Raw genomic sequence first — 22,148 nt, forward strand, 5'->3', positions numbered from 1 at the left:
CTCCTCCCTCCCCTTTTAATTCTCCTGTAATCCTCGTTTTCCTCGGCAGCACTAATGAGTTCCTGATGTGGCACCGTATCGAATGCTCTCTCACAGCCCCCAGAGATGCTATCGAGCATGTTCCCTTTGTCTAAAAACTCCATTAGCTTATCAGAGAGAGATATCAGCTTAGCCTGCCACAATCTCCCTCGGATAAAGCCTTGCTTCATCCCAGCCTATTTCCCACTTAGAGCCACGGCTTTAATTACTTCTGCCTTCAAAATCCATTTCACAGCTTGCAGCAAGCTGAGCTCCTCTTTAGGCTCCAAAGGCGAGTGTTTGCCCTGCCTCAGCAGGGCCCTTGGCAGAGGGGTTGTCCCACGAGGGAAGGGCTCAGCGGGGTGTGCTCCTCCTGGGCTTCCAGTGGGGCGGCCAGGCAGGAGGGGAGATCCTGGAGGGTGAGTCTCGGGGTCTGGGTGTTGGGATGACCCCGAGAGTGTAAAAGTCCTTGTTCTCCCAGCCCGTGCAGCCTAAGGAGTCTGAATGTGCAGGATCAGCTTCTCAAGGGTGTTTATTTCCCCTTATCTAGAACATTCTTTCTCTGCCCTGCTGAGCTCTGTCCAGCAGCTCGGCCATGGCATTCTGTCTGCCCTCAGGGCAGTGTTCACATTTTATACCAAAAACTCCGTGTGCTGTGTTTACAATAACGTGCCAATGTCTGTCATTGATGTTGGACAGTGTGTCTGTGCCTGAAACCAACAGAAAAGTGTCACCATCACCATGGAGGGCAAGGAGAAGGAGAAGGAGGTCAGGACACGCCCAAATCCCTCCATCTTGTCCCCTTGAACCCCATTCTAAAAAAGCCCCAAAATTCTACTTTTTCACCCTGTGTTAATTCAACTACCACACTGCTCAAACCCTTGTGGCTTGTAATTCCTCACACAAAGTTGGCAGCTTTTTCTACGGGCTAAAATGGAAGCCACAGGTGTTTTTGACTTGGTGCCAAGGTCTCTGAGCCCCCTGCCAGGGTCTGGAGCCAGCCAGGGCAGCCAGAGGGATGTGCTGGATTCTAACAGGTGAGAAACTCCTCCCAGGGGGATTTCCTGGCAGCCTGGGCAGCTGTGACTGCTGGGAGCAGGCTCACAGTCACCTCAGCTGTGGCACCACAACACGAGTTCTGGGATCCCTTAAGGGACTCTGGAGCTGCCACTTCTCTCAGGCATCCAGGCTGACCAGGTCTGGCTGAGGGGACCTCCCTGTCCCTGCTCCTGCTCAAATGGAACCCAATTTATTGGCTGGAAAGCTGTTTGTCTGAGGAGATCCACCCAATAAATACCAGCAATAAATGGTCGCTCCCAAGGCTGGGGTTGTTCCTCCCCAGGGGCAGGACCTGCATCTCTGAGCTCAGGAGCCTCAGGTGACGAGGACAGTGCCACATCTCCATCCAGGACAACCCCTGAGGCTCTCCTCAGTGCCTCCAGAATGAAACAGGCATTTTCAGGGTACAGATCACCACAGCCCCCTGCCAGAAGAGCTTCCCTGCCCGCTGCAGCCCAGCCCCGAGGCAGATGTCTGCATCAGAGGTGTCAGAAAGCACAGCCTCAGGAGTCAGGCTTCGTTTCACCCAAATTCCAAGTGTCACGATGCTGAAAGAGCCTCTTGTTAGGAAAAGGTCAGCTCCTTTATTCCTCGTTATTCATTATCTTTTCATATCCCTCTCCCATCAGCTGTTTGAAAAGCTATTATTGCAGCACGTTCAGCGGTGAAATGGATGAAGTTCTCTTCTCCCCCCACGCTGTGACCTCCGTGAGGGCTGTGAATAAAACTAATGACAATAAATTATAGAGGTGTTGCTGGATATTGCCAGAGGAGTGATAAAATGTGATGGCAGTTAATAGAGGATGCTGAAAACACACAAGGCAGCTGTTGTCTACCAGGAGAGACCAAAATGCACTCAGAAAGAGAGAGAAGTGGGGTCCTGTGCTCAGGGCCAGAGCACTCGAGGGCTCCCTGTGGTTCCTGCTGCCTGCAGAGGCTGCCTGGAGCAGAGGCTGGACAGAGGTAAAGGAATAAAGCAGGGATTTATGAAAAGGCCTCAAAGGACACACCTTGGGCAGCACAAGAGCCCAGCCAGGGCTGCACCCAGGATGGACTCAGAGTCACGAGTTCTCACACTTTTATGAGTTCTGCTCCATTTCCACACTGGGGTTCACTGCCCAATTCCAGCTCCAGGTGATGCAGTCCCACCCTCCCAGGTTGCTCTCCTCCATTCCCTGCTGTTTGCACTTTTTGGGGCTGGAGCTGCAGCGCTGTCCTTGGTTGTGGGGCTGGGAAAGGATTGTTGTGTGTGCCTGAGCTGTGAGGAGAGCTGGCTGACACTTCATGTGGAGTTCAGAGTTATTTCCCAGTGCAGTGCAGAGCCTGGGAAATCTGAAAGCTCAAATTTAGAGCATCATTTTGAGCTGTAACCTCTGTGGTTCTTTGCCTCTTCCCCTGCACTGCGTGTGCTGCTTCCCAGCCTGCAGCCACCAAAACCACACCTGCTGCCCAGGTGTGCTCCTGGTGCCTGGAATCAGGCTGACTTTGGAACAGAGACCAGACAAAGGTAAAAAGATACAAGTGGGTATATTTAATGAAGGGCCTTCAGGTACATTAATGGCAGACAGAAGCCTCCCCAGGAGGCTACACCCAAAATGGATGGTGGTTATGAGTTTTTCAGACAGGTATAAGTTTGGTCTATTTGCAATCAGGAGTTAAGTGTTCCATTACAGCTTCAGGTAATGAAGTTCCCCCCATTTTCTCCCCTCAATTGACTTTTGTTTATACTTTTTGGGGCCTCAGGCAGAGGATGTCCTTGGATCTCAGGCCTGGAAGGATTTATTTATTGACCAAAATGTGAAGAGAGCTTGCTAACACCCTGTATGGAGTTCAGAGCTATGCACTAATGCAGTACAGGATCTGAAAAATACAAATCTTAATGCATCCCTCTCACCCTGCCAACCTCTGAGCCAGCAGCAGGTCCTTGTGGCCCTCTGCAGTCCAGCCCAGAGCAGCAGGGCTGGTGTCCCCAGTGCCCAGCTCAGGTCACTCCTGTCCTGGTGTGACAGAGTCCATGAGCCTCCCGTTAGTCACTGTCACACCCTGGGGCCTTCCAGGCTCTGCAGATCCCGCCCCAGTGACAGGATTTTGGGAGGACACGCCTGGCTTGGCAGGAGCAGCGTGGGAACAAGGTGTTTGGCTGCTCCAGACAAACAGAGGGAGAGCAGAGGGGTTTTAGCAGCTCCTGGACGTCTTGGTGCTTTTGTACAACACATCCCAGCAGCACCAGGAGAGCCCTGCCACGGAGAGTGAAGCAGACTCCTCCTGACAGATTGCTGCTCCCGTGTTTGGTTTGTCAGAGCATGTACAAACTCCCTGTCTGCAGAGATGAGATAATCACAGGCTGCTGGGGGATTTGAGTGCCTCTGAGTATGTTCAACAAACATCGAGGGCAGCAAATCTGGGATGCTGGAAAAAAGGCTCATCAGCATCTCCTGTTCACTGCTGATCCCGCTCAGGGAGGAGAGCAGAGGGCAGGCCCTGCCTGACCCCTGATCAAACTGAGATTACCCTGAGACTTCAGTGGTCCTTCATCCCACCCTGGTGGGCCCTGTCACACTCTGGGCGTGTGAGAAGCTCAGGTACCTGTGATTTTTGTCTCTGGCTTTAAGCCAGGCTCCCTCAGTCCCCTTAAGCCCTCCACTGACCCGGGGCTGCAGAGCACAGCTCATAACTGGTCTCCTGTGAGCAGGGGTTGCTCCAGCTCATTCTCCTCTGTGGACCACTAATCTCAGAGATTTTAGGCTGGACTTTCTTAAGGAACGACCTCCCTGTAAGTCTACCACGGATTTGGGAAGTTTGAGACATTTCTATCAGTATGAACCTACTGTTCTTTTTGCCTCCTCCACCCTCTTGCCTGCCTTGGGAAGGACCACACTGTGGGAGTGCTGTGGCTGAGCAGCTTGAGGGTTTCAGCACAGGCCTCAGGAGATGCAGCACAAATCACAGCAGAGAGAGAGGGATGGCCCTGGCTGTTCTGTGAGACACATCCTGGGATAGGGCACAGAATTCACAGATTCCCAGAATCACAGAATTCACAGAATCACTGGGTTGGAAGAGACCTCCACGATCATCGAGTCCAACCCAGCCCCGACACCTCAACTGAACCCTGGCACCCAGTGCCACATCCAGGCTTTGTTAAACACACCCAGGGATGGTGACTGCACCACCTCCCCGGGCAGCCACTCCAGAACTTTATCACCTTTCTGTGAAAAACTTTTTCCTAATATCCAACCTCTATTCCCCTTGGTGCAGCTCGAGGCTGTGTGCTCTGGTTCTGTCAGATCCTGGAGAAAGAGCCCAACCCCAGCTGAGCACAGCCACCTCTCAGGAGCTGTGAGAGTGCTGAGGTCACCCCTGAGCCTCCTCTTCTCCAGGCTGAGCACCCCCAGCTCCCTCAGTGGTTCCTCACAGGGTTTGTGCTCCCAGCCCCTCTCCAGCCTCGCTGCCTCCTCTGGATGTGCTCGTGTGGCAGCCCAGAACAGCAGCAAGATCTGTCAATGACTGTGGGGAGGATCCAGCTCCTCAACAAGATCCCAGTCTGTCGCTGTTGAGGCAGGGACAGGAATGAAGAGACTCCATCTTCAGAAGGCAGAGAATGAGCATTTATTCAAAAGCACTTCTCTCTTTTATGGAGAACATCGTGAACATTAATTCCATTGGTCTTAGAGTAAAAACATTTCACCTGATTGGTGCACTGGGCTTAGGTCGGTGTGGTAGAACACATCTATAAACAATATGAACAGAAAACAAGATAACGGATTGTTTACACTGCTCTCGGACTTTTCCCAGGCTTAGCCTGGCAGAAATCTTTCTCTTTTTCTCTCTGACTGAACTGAGAATACCCACACCAGTCCTGCACAGGACAGGGAGAGCAGAGGGAAGGGCAGAGAAAGCAGAACTCATCTCCCATTCCAAAGAGCAGCAGCCCAGAGGCTGCTAATTAAACAATATCTGCCATGAACGCAGGCAATGAGGGTGACATTTACCTCTTGTAGGCTATAAATACCCAGCCATAAGCAAACATTTCTAATCAGTGATTACGGGTGAGGTTATTTTCCCTGACGTTATTAATGATTGTTTGTTTATGCAGAGTTAATGGGCAAGATCATGCTGGAGGTGCTGGCCAAGGGCTTGGAGCTGGTGCCTGCACCAGGGCTTTGGCACCACGCTGGACTGGGCCACCAGGCTGGGGAGGGCAGGCAGACCCTACAGGGTGAGCCCTGCCAGGGTTTTGTGCCAGGGTCACTGAGGCCAAGAGCAGAGTGGTGACAGTCCAGCCCTGCATGGCCTCCTCCTGTCCTGAGCTGGACACGGGGCTCTGTGCTCTGGGGTGAGCATGGAGCACTCCTGCCCACCTTGCTGGGGGCATCCCACCCCTCAGGTGGGGCGAGAGCCGGGGGGCATTGAGTTTGGGATAAGTGCTGACAGAATGGAGGGAGGAGACCTTTGCCCAGGCTGCTTCCAACCCTCGGCAGGGGCAGGCCGAGGTGCCAAAGCCCTTTTTTTGGCAAAGCCCTCTTCTCCTGCAGGCTTCTGTGTGAGATGGGAGCCAAACCAGTGGGGAATGAGTAGGAGCGAGGGTGGGTAGGTTGGTCAGGATGGACGGAGACGAGAGATCTCTGAAGCCAGGGCTTGGAACTTGTGGTTTATTGCAAAGGACGTGGGTGCAGGGCCCTGCTTGGGGCTGCCAGCCACAGCTCAGAGCAGGCCTGAAAGAGAGACCCCAAAGAGAGACCCCAAAGAGAGACCCCAAAGAGAGACCCCAAAGAGCAAGACTGTTGCTATTGGACACGAAATGAGTACACAGAAGCTTGGTAAATTCAAAAGAGAAAAAGAACCAGTTTTAGTCGAACATCTGGTATTTATAGAATTCCAAAGGTGCCCGTGGGCAGGAGGATGGAATTACCACCTCTCCAACCACACTGGTCCGAAGAGCAATCAATCATTTCTCTCCACCCACAGAGAAATATGTAAACTATTCTATTTATACATGAAATTGTGTGGGAACTCTGACTCTCAAACATGTAAACATTATCAGAAGGCTGAAGAAGTTTCATGAGAACTTTAAAACTTTCTAAACAACTATAAAAGAAAACTAAACACTTTTAAAAATCAGGGCAACACAAGACAGGGAAGTTCCCATTGCAATACCATAAATCTGTGCTGAATATTCTAACTGATCTAGTACAAGATACAAATCTATAGCATTTACACACAGCCTATAAGAATCATGACTTTACCACCCTGTGTTACATTTTCAACCCTAAAAACGACTCTTTGGACCCCTTCTGCCAAGCTGGCAGGGTCTGCTCTGAGCCTCGGAGCTGTCTGCAAGCAGAGGGTGTTGTTTCATCAGGAGGGGATTACCTTCAGCCGGCCATGCCATTGTTTTCCACTTGTTCAGTAACCAAGGCTTGGTGTCTCAAAGCTTGCTTTCATTTCAATCTTGCTTATAGCTTCCATATTCTCAAAATCTTTTGCCAGGCAATCATATTTATAAGGCTTTCCTGTGTTGTTATTGGACATGAAATGAGTACACAGAAGCTTGTTAAGTTCAAAGGAGAAGAAGAGCTAATTTTATTTCTGACTTCGTAATGTGTGGAATTCTAAAAGTGACAGTGGATTGGAGGATGAAATTGCAACTTCTCCAACCACACTGGTCAAACCAACAGTCTATTAATTCTTTCTTCTTACAAAGAACAATGCAAAACAATCATTATTTACATGAACATGCGTGAGAACTCTGGTAGAAATATCGAAATATCAGAAGGTATCGAAAACCTTTAAAAGAACTTCAAAATTTTTAAAAGAACTATAAAAGAAAACATTTTTAAAAATCAGGGCAACGTTCCTATTTTCCCCAGCATCATGAGCCTTGTCACAGGATCTGGGCAGGCAGAGGCGTTCCTCCCCTCCAGCCTTCCCACCCCAGCCAACGCCCCCAGCCCAGGCCATGCCCTCAGAGAGGGCAGGGAAAGCCAAAGGGGCACGGGCAGGCGGCCAGCAGAGCCCAGAGCCCTGCCAGGGAGGGGGGCAGGCCTGGAGAAACGCTGCTGGAATGGTTTGTTGGTGCTGTTGAGGCAGGGACTCGCACGATTTCAGAGAGTTTATTCAAAAGCACTTCTCTCTTTTATAGAGAACATCGTGAACATTAATTCCATTGTTCTCACAGTAAAAACATTTCACCTGATTGGTGCACTGGACTCAGGTCAGTGTGGTAGAACAGATCTATAAACAATATGAACAGAAAACAAGATAACAGATTGTTTACATTGCTCTCGGACTTCTTCCCAGGCTCAGCCTGGCAGAAATCTTTCTCTTTTTCTCTCTGACTGAACTGAGAATATCCACAGGTCGTGACAGCTCCCGTGTGTCCCCGGGGGGTGCCACAGACCCGGGAGAGCCGGGAGCGGCGGAGCTCAGGGAGCTCCTGTGCCCTCAGCACCCTGCTGCATTTATTCCTGCCTGCAGTTATTCGGTAGGGGTTTCCTCCTGAAAGCAGAAAGCTGGGATGTGCTGGGCAGGGCTCTGGGAAGCAGGGTGGTGGTCCTGGGAAGCTCTGGGAAGCACTGGGAAGCATGGGGAGCTCCTGGAAAGCAGTGTGGAGCTCTGGGAAGCAGTGCAGCGCTCCTGGGAAGCAGTGAGAAGCTCTTGGAAGCAGTGGAGTGTTCCTGGGAATCACTGGGGTATTCCTGGGAAGCATGGGGAAGCTCCTGGAAAGCATTGTGGAGCTCTGGGATGCACTGGGGTGTTCCTGGGAAACATTGGGGTGTTCCTGGGAAGCACTGGGGTATTCCTGGGAAGCATGGGGAAGCTCCTGGAAAGCAGTGTGGAGCTCTGGGAAGCACTGGGGTGTTCCTGGGAAACATTGGGGTGTTTCCTGGGAAGCTTTAGGAAGCACTGGGAAGCATGGGGAGCTCCTGGGAAGCAGTGGGGTAATTCTGAGAAGTGGCAGGAAGCTCTGGGAATCACTCCGGTGTTCCTGGGAAGCAGTGAGGTATTTCTGGGAAGCGCTGGGAAGCATGGGGAGCTCCTGGGAAGCATTGTGGAGCTCTGGGAATCGCTGGGGTGTTCCTGGAAATCACTGGGGTGTTCCTGGGAAGTGGCAGGAAGCTCTGGGATCCACGGCTTGCACAGGAGCTGCTCTCAGCTGAAACCTGCCCCAAATCTGACCACAGGAACCGCTGAGCAGATGGGGAGCAGCTCTTAGAGGCCAGATCCTCTCCCTGCCACAGATGTTGGCCCAGATCTGGGGCAGCCCCTGGTTTTATGCTGATTTCACACTTCTATCCCACTGTTCACTGCCGTGTGATCCCCGGGAGGGTTTTTCTGTCCGTGCCACACCTGGAGCTGTGGAGTCTGGCAGGGCCAGTGCTCTGCACCTGCACTGGGATGGTTTTGCACCACAAACCAACCACCTGCTGTGTGGAGAGCCCGGCCCAGGAGCCACCAAGCAGCACAGCTGAAATATGTTTTTTTATGAGAGCAAATGACACCAGGTGTATCTGTTGAGCTCTTGGTGAGCTGATTTCAGCTCCCAGCCATCTGTGCAGCCTCATTTTCCTGAGCCTGGGGGCTTGCAGTGCTTCAGCAGCACCTGCAGCCTCAGCAGTGCCTTCCAGCCCCTTGGCAGCACGCTGGAGCAGCCCGTGGCGGCCAAAATGTGGGAAGGATCAGCTGTGGGGAGAGCTTTGGCTGCCCAGTTTAGCCCAGTTTAGCCCAGTTCCCCACGGCCTGGCTCAGGGTGGAGGGGCAGGAGGTGGGTCTGGGGAGAGGAAAGGCACCAGCAGTGCCTGCCAGCATCCAGCACAGGGAGAACCACCTTTCCTCCCGGGGAGAGCCCCCCTTGGCCCAGCAGCCCAGTGCTGGCTGTCACTGGGACTGACGTGGCACACGGCATCTGTCACAGCAGTGATGATGAGCGGCTTCATCTCTAGGACGGGGACAACTGGGCATCCAGGGCGTGCTCATCCATGGCTTTGCTGGCCCCTGGATCCCTGGCAGTGCCCAAGACCACGCTGGAAAGGCTTGGAGCAGCCTGGGATTGTGGAAGGTGTCCCTGCCATGGCAGAGGTGGCTCTGGGTGGGTTTTAGGGTCCCTCCCAACCCAAACCATTCCAGGACTCTGTGATCTCTCCTTCAGAGAGTCTGTGCCACCTTCTCCCTTTGAAGCACTGCCAGAAGAGAGCGGGGAATTCTTAGCAAAAAGCAAGATTTTGACACTGTCACACACACATCGTTTATAGAATCGCTATTTTGAAAGCCTCTCTTTAACGTGGCTTCAGTTGGACTTAAGCAGATGCTTAAAGTTAACCATCTGCTTAATTGCTGATAGGATTAGGATTTAAATCGAGCTCTCCCTTCTTCCCTAACACGGAGCCACTTTCTTTGTGCCTCAATGAAGCACTTATGGCCATGGCTCATTTTAAGGGCTTGATTAGTGCCGGTGACTTCTTTATCTGCTTGAAGATAAGACTCTGATCAGTGTTAGATCGCATCTGCATCTTAATTGTCCTGAAAGCACTGGCCCAAAGCCACGTTTAGCAGTTGACAGGCATGCAAACGAGCCTCCATCCAGGGAAAACAAATCGCCAGCAATCAGCAAAAGGCTGGGATTAATCTCAAACCCTCACATCCTGGCCCCTCTGGCCCCTGGGAAGACAGAGAAAGTTTTTCCTTCTCTGCCCAGACACCTCCAGGCTGGCCATGCCTTGGTGACAGACGAGGAGCAAGTGAATTTCTGTGGCTTTAGAGTGGTTTAAAACCAGTTAAGGACCTCAGTCTATTTACCTGCATCGTCGTGTTGCTTATAACACCACAGAGTTCTCAGTCCTGAGGCTGGGAGAGCCCTGCTGGGCTCTGGGCAAGCTGGGAGCCACCCTCCTCTCCAGGCTCTGCGCCCTCCTGCAAGCACCTGGAGGCAGGACAGGGACTGATCCAAAGCCTTCTGGAGAAAAAAAAAAAAGATTATTTTTCCTGTGATTATGCTTGGAGGGTAGCAGGCAAGGGGTTTAGCTCTCTGCTGATTCCTGTTGCTCTTCAGTCTGAGGAGGAGGATGGGACAGCCAGGCCCCGGTGTTCCCTGAGGAAAAGCAGTGACCAGGGCTGGATTTCTGCTCTCCACGTGGATTTAGGGTCCAGCACCTCTGGACTCACTGGAGAGCCCTTCTCACAGGGATTTCATCCTCAGCTTTTTCTCTTTATACTCGGTGGGAGAGCAGGACTTTGTGTTCCCTCCCCTTCTCCCTTCTGCCAACACCGTGGGGTTAGAAGGGAGCGTGTGTTACTTCCAAAGGTATTTGCATAATTATCTCAGCACTCGGAATGTGCAAGAACTGGCTGTGTTCCACCAAAGACTGCATTTAACTAATCCTGCTTTGACACCCAGACTATTTATACCTTCTCAAATCAGCTCCATCTCCAGCAATGCCCTTTAAAGGACACGTTTTGTTCTCTCCTGACCATATGTTTCCCCCGTTTTTTTTTTTTTTTTTTCCCCCCATTCTGGATGTGCTTCCAAAGGTTGCTGCTCCCCCAGCTGCTGTGGTGCTCTGCTGGCTGATGTTAGTCATGCATCCTGCTCAGCTGCCGGGTTTTTCAGGAAAACAGGCCGTATTTATCCAGTTGGTGTTTCCAAGGCAGTGGGAAGTTCCCAGGAACCCCAGGGCTCTGCAGAACTTTCTCTCCCTGACAGAAAGTTCTGTTTTTTTCTCTTCACCTGGATTTTTTTCTGCTGATTTATCCTGGAATATATGGGAAAGAGTAGCAAGGGGTTAAGTGAAAACAATGAAAATCAGAGCAAATAAAGCAGGGAATGCTACAGAGGGATGCTGAACTCCAGCTCCGGGTGAGTTCAGACGTTCCCAGCTGGCTGAGGGCGCCGTGGCTGCTGCTCTGGGGAGCAGAGGCATTGCTGGGGGGATCCCCAAGGAGGAAATTTTACTTTTCCAGAGCCTCCATCTGCTGAGCCAGCAGGAAAAGCTGCCCTTTGGACAGAGCTCACCCTCACTGTCCACGAGGAGGAAAAACCTTTTCTTTTTCAAGCCAACAGCCTGTCCAGAGGTGCTCCAGAAGGCATCAGCTTCCTTGGGGAGGGAGAGATTTGGAGCTCTCCGTGACCTTTATCTTCAGCACGGTGCTGCTGTTTTTAAAAATATCACTTTAAAGCCAAGATGGGGAAATATTTTTCTCGTGCCTTTGGGTTTTTTTTTTTTTTTTTTTTCTGCAAGTGCCCTTTTGAGCTGTGGCTGCTTGAAAGCAGGAGTTGCATTTTCCTGGTGCCAGGCTGTCCCCTGCAGCTTGCTGTGGCAGCTGGGAGGAGCTGCAGGGATGTGCAGGCAGGGAGGCATGTGTTGGTGTGTAGGGAGCTCGTGAGTGGGCCTGGTTTCCATGTTCCAGCGTGGATACGAGGGCTGTGTGGGAGGAGGAGAATCCTGTGAATGAGTGTGTGATTTGCGCAGCCTCCCAGCACAGCAGACGGATTTTTGTGAGCGAACCCAAGCCCTGTTGTACGAGAACATCCTGCTCACGCTCCCGTTTTCACTCAGTTCAGGGAGAAGGATTATTTTCCACATCACAGCTCGGTGGGCCTTGCTGATTTTTTAATTTTTTCTCTCTTTTTTCTCAGCCATAACCTCCAGAACTTCAGTGCCCATTGCAGCCACGTGTTTTCCACGTGCAGCTGCACATTGTGGAGCTGTGTCAGGTCAGGGTTAAGGTGGATTTTTGGAAAGGTTCCTCCCCCAGAGGGTGCTGGCACTGCCCAGGCTCCCCAGGGAATGGGCACAGCCCCGAGGCTGCCAGAGCTCCAGGAGCCTTTGGACAGCCAGGGATGCCCAGGGTGGGGTTGTTGGGGGTCTGGGCAGGGACAGGAGCTGGATTTGATGATCCTGGGGGTCCCTCCCAGCTCAGGACATTCTGTGATTCTATGATTCACCTCCTGCTTGATTTCTTAGATTTCATTTAAGCCTTCATCTCACATAGCCTTAAAATAAGGAATAAACACAACCCAAGCTGGAGAAACAAGGGGTCAAAAAGGCAGCAAAGGACTGAGCTGAAGTCTGCGGTGCAATGTTCACGCACACAGCCTGCAGGTGCTCTCTGGACATTTTGCAGGTGAAATCCCTGTTCCTTCAGGTGCCCCTCACCAGGAGGCTGTGCCCTCACTACCTTGGCTGGGATGGAGAGCGACAAACCTGGGGTTGAGCTGGGCTGGGGGAGCATTTCCAGTGCCCCCCTCCCATTGTGTGGCCAGTGATCCCACCTGCCTTCATTATCTTCCCCCAGGTACCCCGGGAGCCCTTCCAGCTGCCTTTCCTCCCCCACAAAAGGGCCGTGATTAATTAGCAGCTGATTTGTGCTTGCAAAATCCTATTAAAAAATCCCCCGTGTGATACGAAAAACCTGCCCCGAGTTTTCCAGGGCTGTTCCTCAAAAGGAATAAAGGCTGGCAGGTGTGAGCACACCTGTTCTGGGCTCAGGTACAAGCTGGGCTGGCAGCCCCCTGCCCTGCCTGCCGCGGGAGGCTGTTTGTGAGCCTGGGATGGGTGGGGAGGAAAAGCCGACGTGGAAAATAACAGTTCTGTAATCAGTGCAGGATTTGGATGGCGTGGGATACTGAAGAACAGGGCCATTCACCGCTTAATGAGGATTAAAATAACTCCTGAATAGCTGCCTTATTCCCTGAGCATCCTGTTCAATGAATGAATCACAGGATTACTGCTGAAAAATAGGTTGGAATGGTAGAACAAAAAAAACCTGACATAATGAATATCAGCGGAGGGTTTGGGGACAACCTTTCATTTGGCATTTCCAGCCCCTCGAGTGACTGACGTGCTGACTCTACCCGCAGCTTAGCTCTCGGGTTCGTCTCGTTTGCCCCTTGGCACAGAACATTTGCAGGGGTCGGCGTGCTTGGGGAGTGCCGGGCAGGTGCAGAGACACTCTGCAAGCAGGATATTCACAGCCCAGGGGTGTAAAGGAATTAGCGACTGGCTCGTGTGCACGAAAGGCAGCTGGGTTTGATGATCTATTAGGCTAAATATTCCTGTGCTCATCCCCTCTGAGCCCTGCCTGGGCAGACCCGGCTCAGGAGGTGTCTGCGGCTTGTTCCCCCATTCCTGGGCTGCCCAAAATCCCTGGAAAAGGGTTGGGAAAATCTGCTCCCCTTCCCAGCCCTGCTTGACCATGGAGCAGCTGAAGGACATTTGCTCAAGGCTTCCCCTCTGGAATACAAATAGTGACCAGAAAATGCCGGAGGGGCCGGTGGGGAATGAACGAGGAGCTTTGTGCTGGAAATATTTCCCTTCTCCTCAGCAGTTTAGGGCTGCTTTCCTCCCTGCCTTGGGGCCCTGCACTCCCCTCGCTTCCTCAGCCCTGGAAAGGGATTTTCTCTTCGGTAGTGCGGGTATCAGGGAGGTTTCTTATCACCAGCACAGCTGCTCCTTCCATCCTGCTCTGGAATCTCAGCAGTTTTGGTGACCAGACCAGAGGGGCAGAAGGCAAAGAATTGTTTTTCACGGAATCATTTAGGTGGGAAAAGGCTTCTAAGAGTCCAGTCACTAACTCATGGCCCCAAACGCCACATCTTTTAAATCCCTTCAGGAATGAGGATTCCGCCCCTGCCTGGGTCCCTTCACGGGCTGATGGCTCCTCTTCAGGCCATTTCTTTTCTCCTGTTAACTACCGATTTCAGAGCAGCTCCGAGTACTTTAATAAATTCTCCAAAACGAATGCAAAGTACAGCATGACTGTCAGAATGATCATATATCTGTGTTCCAGTTACAGGTGTATCTGTAATACAGCTGGCATATATTAACAATATCCTTGCTTTGCAGATTTCATAAGGAATTTTATTAGGAAAGACAGGCTGGAAAATGCAGCATTTTCTTTTCATATTCTGATGCTTAATTTTTTTTTTTCCATTACAGAACACAGTAAATCAAGTTTTTATTAGTAATATTCCCATATGAAATCCCTGAGACTGAGGGAAAAAAAATAGGCTCTGGAGAAGTCTAAAACCAAGTACCAAAGGAAAGGTTAAATCAGTGAAAAAAGGATTTCCTAGGTAGGAAGTGCATGGCAAATCTTTGGGGGCTGTTTTAGAGTGTTCTTGAAGAGCTACCCAGGGTTTTGGCACCTTGGTGCCGATAATTCCCGTGGTGATTGTGCTTTAACCCCGGCTGGGAAGATCAGCCCCTGGGATACAGGGGAGAGCTGGACCGCTAAACGTGAGAACATTTGTGGATGGAGGCAGTTTAATCCAAGAAATAAAATAATAAATTGTAAATGAAAAGGAACGTGTCTCCTGTGCACGTGTTTGCAAAGGAGTGGGAGCTCTGGCTTCCTTTTTTCCAGTGAAACATCTCACTCTTTCTGCTGGTTATTTTATCTGATCGCTCCTCCAGCTGCGCTCAGAAATTTCCTATTGTGGCCTGGCAATTCAGAGCCCTGTGGCTCCTTTCTTCCCCTAATGGAGTTTCCTGGTAAATAGCTTTGAACTCAGATCCTTGTCTCAACAATAGATAAGCTCCTGCCTAACTGGCACTTCACAATTAACAGCATTATCTTGTTAAACCTGAAGAGGTGTAGGAGGGCTCAGCCATCATTTTAAAGTATTTTATTGCTTAGAAAGTGTTTACAAAGGGCTACAGAAGTGGTAAATGAAGCCCAGTGCTGCATTCAGATGCTTGATTAGCTCAGCCACATCAAAATGCCAATAATTCAGGTTCTGACAGGGCTGGAGGACGTTGCTGAAGCAATAGCCTCAAAACACCTGAGGTTTTAGAGAGGAAATAAAAGGGGAAGAGGAAAAGGAAAGGAAAGAGGAGAGGAGAGGAGAGGAGAGGAGAGGAGAGGAGAGGAGAAGAGGAGAGGAGAGGAGAGGAGAGGAGAGAGGAGAGGAGAGGAGAGGAGAGAGGAGAGGAGAGGAGAGGAGAGGAGAGGAGAGGAGAGGAGAGGAGAGGAGAGGAGAGGAGAGGAGAGGAGAGGAGAGGAGAGGAGAGGAGAGGAGAGGAGAGGAGAGGAGAGGAGAGGAGAGGAGAGGAGAGGAGAGGAGAGGAGAGGAGAGGAGAGGAGAGGAGAGGAGAGGAGAGGAGAGAGGAGAGGAGAGGAGAGGAGAGGAGAGGAGAGGAGAGGAGAGGAGAGGAGAGGAGAGGAGAGGAGAGGAGAGGAGAGGAGAGGAGAGGAAAAATGAAAAGTTGCTCAGAATCAGAAGATGGTGGTTCCTACTCAGGTGCAGCTGTCCCCAGTGAAGAGCCAGGAGTGAGGTTATGGGAATAAGTGCCCCATGAGAGGAGGGAGAAAGCTCTGCTGGTTCCCTTCTGGCACGATTGGCGTGTTCAGGTTGTGTCTGCTCCTGTTCCAAAACCCGGCATCTCACACCTGGAGTGTCCCCATCTCTGTGTCCCCCCTCAGCCGCAGCTCCTGCAGCGTGTGGGCAGCACCAGCAGGGGAACGGCACACACAGAATTTGGGCTTTGGGCGTTTTCTGCTGCTCGATCTGTAAATGAGCTTTGCTGGAGCCAGGCTGGAAGTCCTGGCCCATCCTTAGCATGAGTGCAGCCCACGCCTGGCTGCAAGGGATGGGCACAGGAGCCACAGGCTCCTCTAGAAGCTTCTGGAAGGATGGAGATTCCCTGGGGAAATTCATCCTCCCAAGGCTTGCAGGGCAGAAGCGTCTGCGGAGCCGTCCAGTCGTGCTCGATGAACTTATCAGGGAGCGGTCACGGAGAAACGCACCGGGCTCGGTACTCACTGCCCGCTGTGCAGCTCAAAAATAGGAAATAAACGGGGGCAAAAGAACCGCTGGAATTCGGGAGCAGGAGGAAGATGAGGGAGCGATGCGCCCTGGTGGCAGGGGAGGCAGCAGCATCCCGGGAATGGGGCCAGCAGGGCAGGGCATGGCTCCTGCCTGGAACAGAGGTAAAGGAATAAAGCAGGGATTTATTTTAAAAAGCCTTCAAAGGACACACCTTGGGTGGTACAAGAGCCTGGCCATGGCTACACCCAAGATGGACCCAAGGTGGACTCAGAGTCACGAGTTCTCACACTTTTATGAGTTCTGCTCCATTTCCACACTGGGGTTCACTGCCCAATTCCAGCTCCAGGTGATGCAGTCCCACCCTCCCAGGTTGCTCTCCTCCATTCCCTGCTGTTTGCACTTTTTGGGGCTGGAGCTGCAGCGCTGTCCTTGGTTGTGGGGCTGGGAAAGGATTGTTGTGTGTGCCTGAGCTGTGAGGAGAGCTGGCTGACACTTCATGTGGAGTTCAGAGTTATTTCCCAGTGCAGTGCAGAGCCTGGGAAATCTGAAAGCTCAAACTGAAGGCATCAGCAGCACTGGGAGGAACATCTGCAGTGCTGGGAGCAGTGACAGGCTCCCAGTACAGCAGAGCCCCGGCTGAACTGGAGCAGGTCCAGCACAGGCCCAGGAGGATGCTGAAGGGTCTGAGCTGGGGTTCCTCAGAGAGGAAGGCTCAGGGGGATCTCCTCAGTGGCTCTGATGAACTGAGGGGTGAACAAAGAAGGTGGAGCCAGTCCCTTCCCAGTGGTGCCAAGGCAAAGGGCACAAACCCGAACACACAAAATTCCCCCCAAACAAAAAAAATCTCCCTCAGTGCGAGGGTGGTTGGACACTGGGAAAGCGTCTGGAGAGAGGATGCAGTGTCCATCCTCAGAGTCCATGGGGTCACAGGAAGGATTGTTCAGGCTGGGAAAGACCTTTAAGGTCACCCAGTCCAGCCACCAGCCCAGCAGCACCTCAGTGGGCACTAAACCACGTCCCCAACACATCCGTGTGGTTTTTGAACACTTCCAGGGATGAGCAGGAATTCGTATCATGCTTGCTGGGAACCAGGTGAAAATTAACCCATCTGATCCCATAGATCTGAAAATGCCTCCAGACAGTCACAGGGATTCCAGAAATACCCAGTTTCTTATTTGTCCCCCATCCTCTGGTCGAGCTTTCACATTAAATTGAAATTTGACTACATGGAGGGACAGAAACTGAAACAAAGTCACAAAATGAGCTCCTGCAGAATTTTTCCTTGCTGAAAGCAACCAACAGTGGAGGATCCAAAGGAAAATTCCCGCTAGGGAAACCTGTAGGGCACTTATTTAAGGGCACTTGGGGTGTCCCTGGGCTCCTCTCAAGGTTTGCTCATCTCATGCTGGCAGCCAGGCTAAAACCCTCCCATTTTTCCATTTGTCTGGGATATGAGGAGTGCCTGGATTCTGGATGGAGCAGGAAGCAGGTGAAGATGCCCAGTTTGCTGTCACCTGAATAAATATAAACCCTGATTTTAATCCTGGTTGCACCCCATAGTGAGGGACAGAGATAAACAAGCAGCCAGCACTCAGAAACAAATCATGGCAACTTAACCTTGTTTGTTTTCTTGTTTGTTTTTTTTTGTTTGTTTGTTTGTTTTTGTTGTTGTTTTTTTGTTTGGTTTTTTTTTCCTGTGTTTTATGGCCAGGGAGGAATAACTCATATCAAGACCTCAGCAAGGTTTGCAGCAGTTTCTAGCAAAGCAATGTGAGATTAATTAGAGAAGCAGGTTGTTAATGAACCTGTTTGGGGTGGAGGCCACGAGGGCTGAGTGACCATGCAGGGACCAAATATCAGGGGAAGGATGGCCTGGTGTGGTTCTGGATTTGGTCTCTTTGCTCCTGGTGGAAAAGGAATTCACTTATTAAATTTGCAGGTGATATGAACCTTGGATGACTGTAAGTCTATTAGAGAACAGGATTAGAATTTAAAATGTTCATGACAAATTGGATAAATAGCCTGAAAATAAATTGATTAAATGGAGAAAAATGAGATGCCTCGGGCTGAAGCAGGAATGCTAAAAAGCCTTTTCTGTGTTAGAGAACAATTGGAGAGTTCCTTGGAAAAGCAACAAGGAACCTTAAAGGATCACAGACTTTACATGAACCAGGAAAAGAAAAATATCACCTGTTTGTGTGAGCAAGAGAAGCTGACTGGGGACAATCCAGACATTCCACTCTGTCCTGGTTAGGGCTCTCTCAGAAACACATCCCAGAGCTGAGGAGGATCTGGGTCAGTGGGAGCACAGGGGGCTGCAGGGACAGGGACCCAGGGCAAAGCAGGTTTTACAGGGAAACAACAAAGGAATGGTGTCAGCACCAAGGATAAAGGAGCACACAGCAGCTCTGGTCATACAGGGTTGGGCAGAAATAAAGGAGGTTCTCTCCATGTCCCTGGAAGACAGGAAAGAAGGAATTGGTCTGAAAAGCAGGAAGGAATATTCGGGGACACAGATCTTCTGAGGGGAAAGGAGATATCCGTGAAAGGTTTGGGAATAGCAGAGTAGCCCCTGGAGTAACCCCCTGCAGCAGCAGAGCAGGACATGAAGGATCCCAAGAGATCTCCTCTCATCCTGGTCTGGACAAGGAGCTCAGTCCTTACTGAAGGCTAAAGGGTTATCAGGAGTCCCTTATCTGGTGATTGCATTGCAGTGAGGAGGAGACAGAGCTGTTCTCCACCCCAAGGGCAGCTCCCAGCCCCAGCTCCAGCAGTGGCTCTGCCGTGGATCATTCCCCTGCATGGATTCCCATTTCCTGGGGAGGGATCAGAGCTCATGTGCAGCTGTGTAACTCCTCAGGGCCACGCCTTGGACTCCTCTCTGCGCTCACACAGGACCTGGTGCTCGTGCTCACAGAGGGACTGTCTGGCCTTGGGTGCTTGGGGCTCACATCCTGAACACCTCCAAAGCTCCAAAGCTGGAGCTGGAGCAGTGGAAAGGGGCCTCCAGGAGCAGCCCACCCTGTGGCTACAGCTGGGTGTGCTCCTGTCTGGATGTGTTTCTCACCTTTGCAGAGAGCCCTCATTTGCAGGCTCAGCAGAAGGGGAGCAGATTCCCATTATCATGTTCTCCTTGCATCTGGAATTTTAAGTGAACTGCATAACAGAATCTTCTGCTTTCTTAAGCATTTCCTTCTCCTTTCTTTAATCATGCTGAGATTTCCTGTGATACTGTGAGCTGTAATTATCATCTGCAGATCAGTGGCGATGCTAAGCTGGTTCTTAAAGGGATTTTTTTTTTCTGTGAATTTCAGATGACCAAGAACAAAATTATAATCACCTGATACTAAACAGTGACAACCAGACACCTACACATGGTAAGAAAAAGCAAAGAGCAAAATTACACACGTTGTAACTTTCCTCTGCCAGCCAGTAACATTTACTGGTACCAAAGTGTGTTTAATGTGGATGGAAATATTCCTCTGGCAGTGCTGCATGGCTGATGGCTCCCACTGACATTAAACACAGGACCATATTTTCAGTAGTGTGCACAGGGAAATATGGCCCAGTCTTTTCTAACTGTGCTGATCAGCCTTGTGTCTAATTCCGAGATACTCCTTTGTTTCCCACTTGGTTTCCTCCACCTCGTCCCAGCCTGGAGATGTTTCTTTGCTTCCTCCATGGCCAGAAGCTGCCCCACTCTGCTCAGCCCTGTCCCCCAGCCCTTCTGTCCCCCGCTTTGGGTTTCCCTGAGCAGCAGTGGAGCCTGGGCTGTGTCCCCCCTCCCTTGGAGGCAGCCAAACCCTGGCAGCTCCTGGCTCCACTCAACCCCAGGCCAGTCCAAACCCCTGTTCCCCGGTCTCTGTGCAATCAGAACAACCTCTGATTTACCCCTCAGGTTCCCTCTGCTTCTCCCTTCTCTTCTGCTGCTGCCTTGTCTTGGTCCTGTCCGTGTCCCTCCCTGCCCCCTTTGCCTTTGGAATGTGATCCATTCCTCCTGCTGTAAGCTCTCGGTAAATCTCATCTCTATCACTTCTGGCAGCTCTGAACCTCTGTATTTGTTACTCTTTCTTGTGCTGGTGTTTGTTCTGAATTCTGAAACCTCATCCTGGCTATTCTGGAGCCGACTTATTGCAAGTTCATGTATAGAAATCTCCCCGCTGCTAAGGAGGGTGGGAGAGCAATTGCCCTTGGAAAGATCACCCAAAACCTTGGGGGTTCCTCCTTCCCAGAGGAGGCAGGCATCTCTTCAGCCTGCAAATTGCTTTCATGGTAAGCCTGTGTTATTAGGACTTCATTTTCTGTCTTCCAAACACTCCAGGAGGAAGAGTGTCAGCTTTAAACTCATCAGTGCCACAGCAGTATTTATTGAGCCTGAACTGACAGCCTCCAATGTTCCTGACTATTTATTCTGTTTACTTTTTTACTTTCCTGAGGGAAAAGAAAAAGAAGAAAATGGAGAAATAGGGTTGAAATTGTGTTGTCTTCTCTTTGGTCTTGGTACTCATTCTAAAAATCCAGCCCCTGCTGGGTTCTGAGCTGCCCTTGACTTGTGTCTGCCCAGGAGCTTTAATGCAGCTCCAGCACCAGGGTCCCATTGCATCCAAGAACTCCAGGGAATGTGACAAAACAATTCAACTTCCCTCTGCTCCTAACAGATGCTTTGCTTTTTTATGTACTTAAGAGGCAAAAAAAAACGAAGGCAGATTCACTCACAGTCCTGGATTCCTTGTGCTTCCTGTGTTTTAATAATTTGGTTGTTCCGAGGGACTCGGATGAGCTGACTACAAATGAGTGTGTGATTCAGAGGTACATCTTTCCTCTGAGTTATCCAGATGGCCATGGCTGCTTTTGTTCCTTACATTCATGTGTGCTGTTGCTGGTGAGCCATTGCTCGGCGAGTCTGAAAATATATTTGGACTTTTCAAGTGAGACATCAGAAGAGCTTGCAGGGTGGCACAGAGGGCTGGAATGAGTGCTGGGAAATGGGATATCATGGGGAAGACAATTCCCAGCAGGATCAGAAGTGACCACAGGCAGCTGAGTCACCGTGTTCTGGTTTGAAAACAAAACCAGTGAGACTCCAAGTCAGAAATACAATGTATTAGGAAAAGGGAAAAAGAAAACAAAATACATGCAGTAATACAAAAGAAAAACCATGGACAGAGTCAGAACACAACCTGACACCCTTTTTGGTCAGGGTGTTGGTAGCAGTCCAAATTGGAATGGCTGCATCCATTAGAATGGATTTCCTCCTGGAAACCCAGCGGAAAAGGCTGAGTCTGGTGTCCCAAAACCCCAGATTGTATCCAGGTAGGAATGCTGGGTGGAGCATCTCCCAGTGGGATGTTACAGTTCTTATCAGTCACCAGTGACATTCAACAGCCCGTTATCAGCAGATGTCTCCCCTGAGAGAGGATTGGCTGTGGAAGAGATAAGGAAAACTGCCCAATTAACAGAAGACAACTGCCACACAGATGGCACATGGAATACACCTTGCCTTGCAGTCTGGGACACACAGGAGGTGTCCAAGGCCAGGTTGGACAGGGCTTGGAGCCCCTGGGAGGTGTCCCTGCCCATGGCAGGGGTGGCACTGGACCAGCTTTAGGGTCCATCCCAGCCCAGCCCATCCTGGGACTCCTCAGTTCCGTGACTCTCCCAGCCCAGGGGCTGCAATCCCAGGATTTCAATTCTGCTGGGGTTGAGGGCTCTGAATTAACCACAGTGACTCTGAGCATCCCACATCTGCCAGAAATCCTGTGATTTTTTTTTTTTTCTGCTGCTGAACTATTCCTGCCCCAAATTCCCCCCCAGGACACCAAACATCCCATTCCAGAGGTATCTACACCCCTTTAGAAACCTCAGTTGAAATTCTGCTTCCAGTGACAGAATTTAGACCCCAATTCCACCAAAATCTGAATTTTCATGTGGATTTCCTTAACTCTAGACTTTATTTCTACCTCAGCTGCAGATTTGAGCTGCAAATGAAGAACTCTACAGCAGTTTTAGGAAATGTAGTGATTTGTATGTAAAATATGAGTGGGAAGGAGCAAGTATTAGGCTCTAAGCACAACCAAGTTTTACATATGAAATGCAGCTAAATCTTTTGATACATTAATTTATCTTGCTTAGATATTCAGCCTTCATACAAAATAAGCACATAAAATGATTTTCCCCCATAAAAACATTAAAATATGAAGGAAAAAACCGAGCTGGGGGCACAAAAGAGAACTGAGCATCAGCTATAACAGAAATACACATTGACTGCCTGGGCTCAGTTTCTGTACAGATTATTGCTTTATTTTTT

General features: G+C 50.6%; 1 protein-coding gene across 1 annotated transcript in view; it reads left to right on the forward strand.

Moving 5' to 3' along the window:
- SHISA6 (shisa family member 6) overlaps positions 1-22,148 on the forward strand; it is a 169,539-nt gene that overhangs the window by 130,952 nt on the left and 16,439 nt on the right. The window contains exon 5 of the mRNA XM_053960087.1: positions 19,156-19,218. Coding sequence (XP_053816062.1) covers positions 19,156-19,218 — 63 coding nt within the window. The remainder of the gene's footprint in view (positions 1-19,155; positions 19,219-22,148) is intronic.

This window comes from Vidua chalybeata, chromosome 19 (genome assembly GCF_026979565.1).
Source record: "Vidua chalybeata isolate OUT-0048 chromosome 19, bVidCha1 merged haplotype, whole genome shotgun sequence".
Taxonomy (NCBI): domain Eukaryota; kingdom Metazoa; phylum Chordata; class Aves; order Passeriformes; family Viduidae; genus Vidua; species Vidua chalybeata.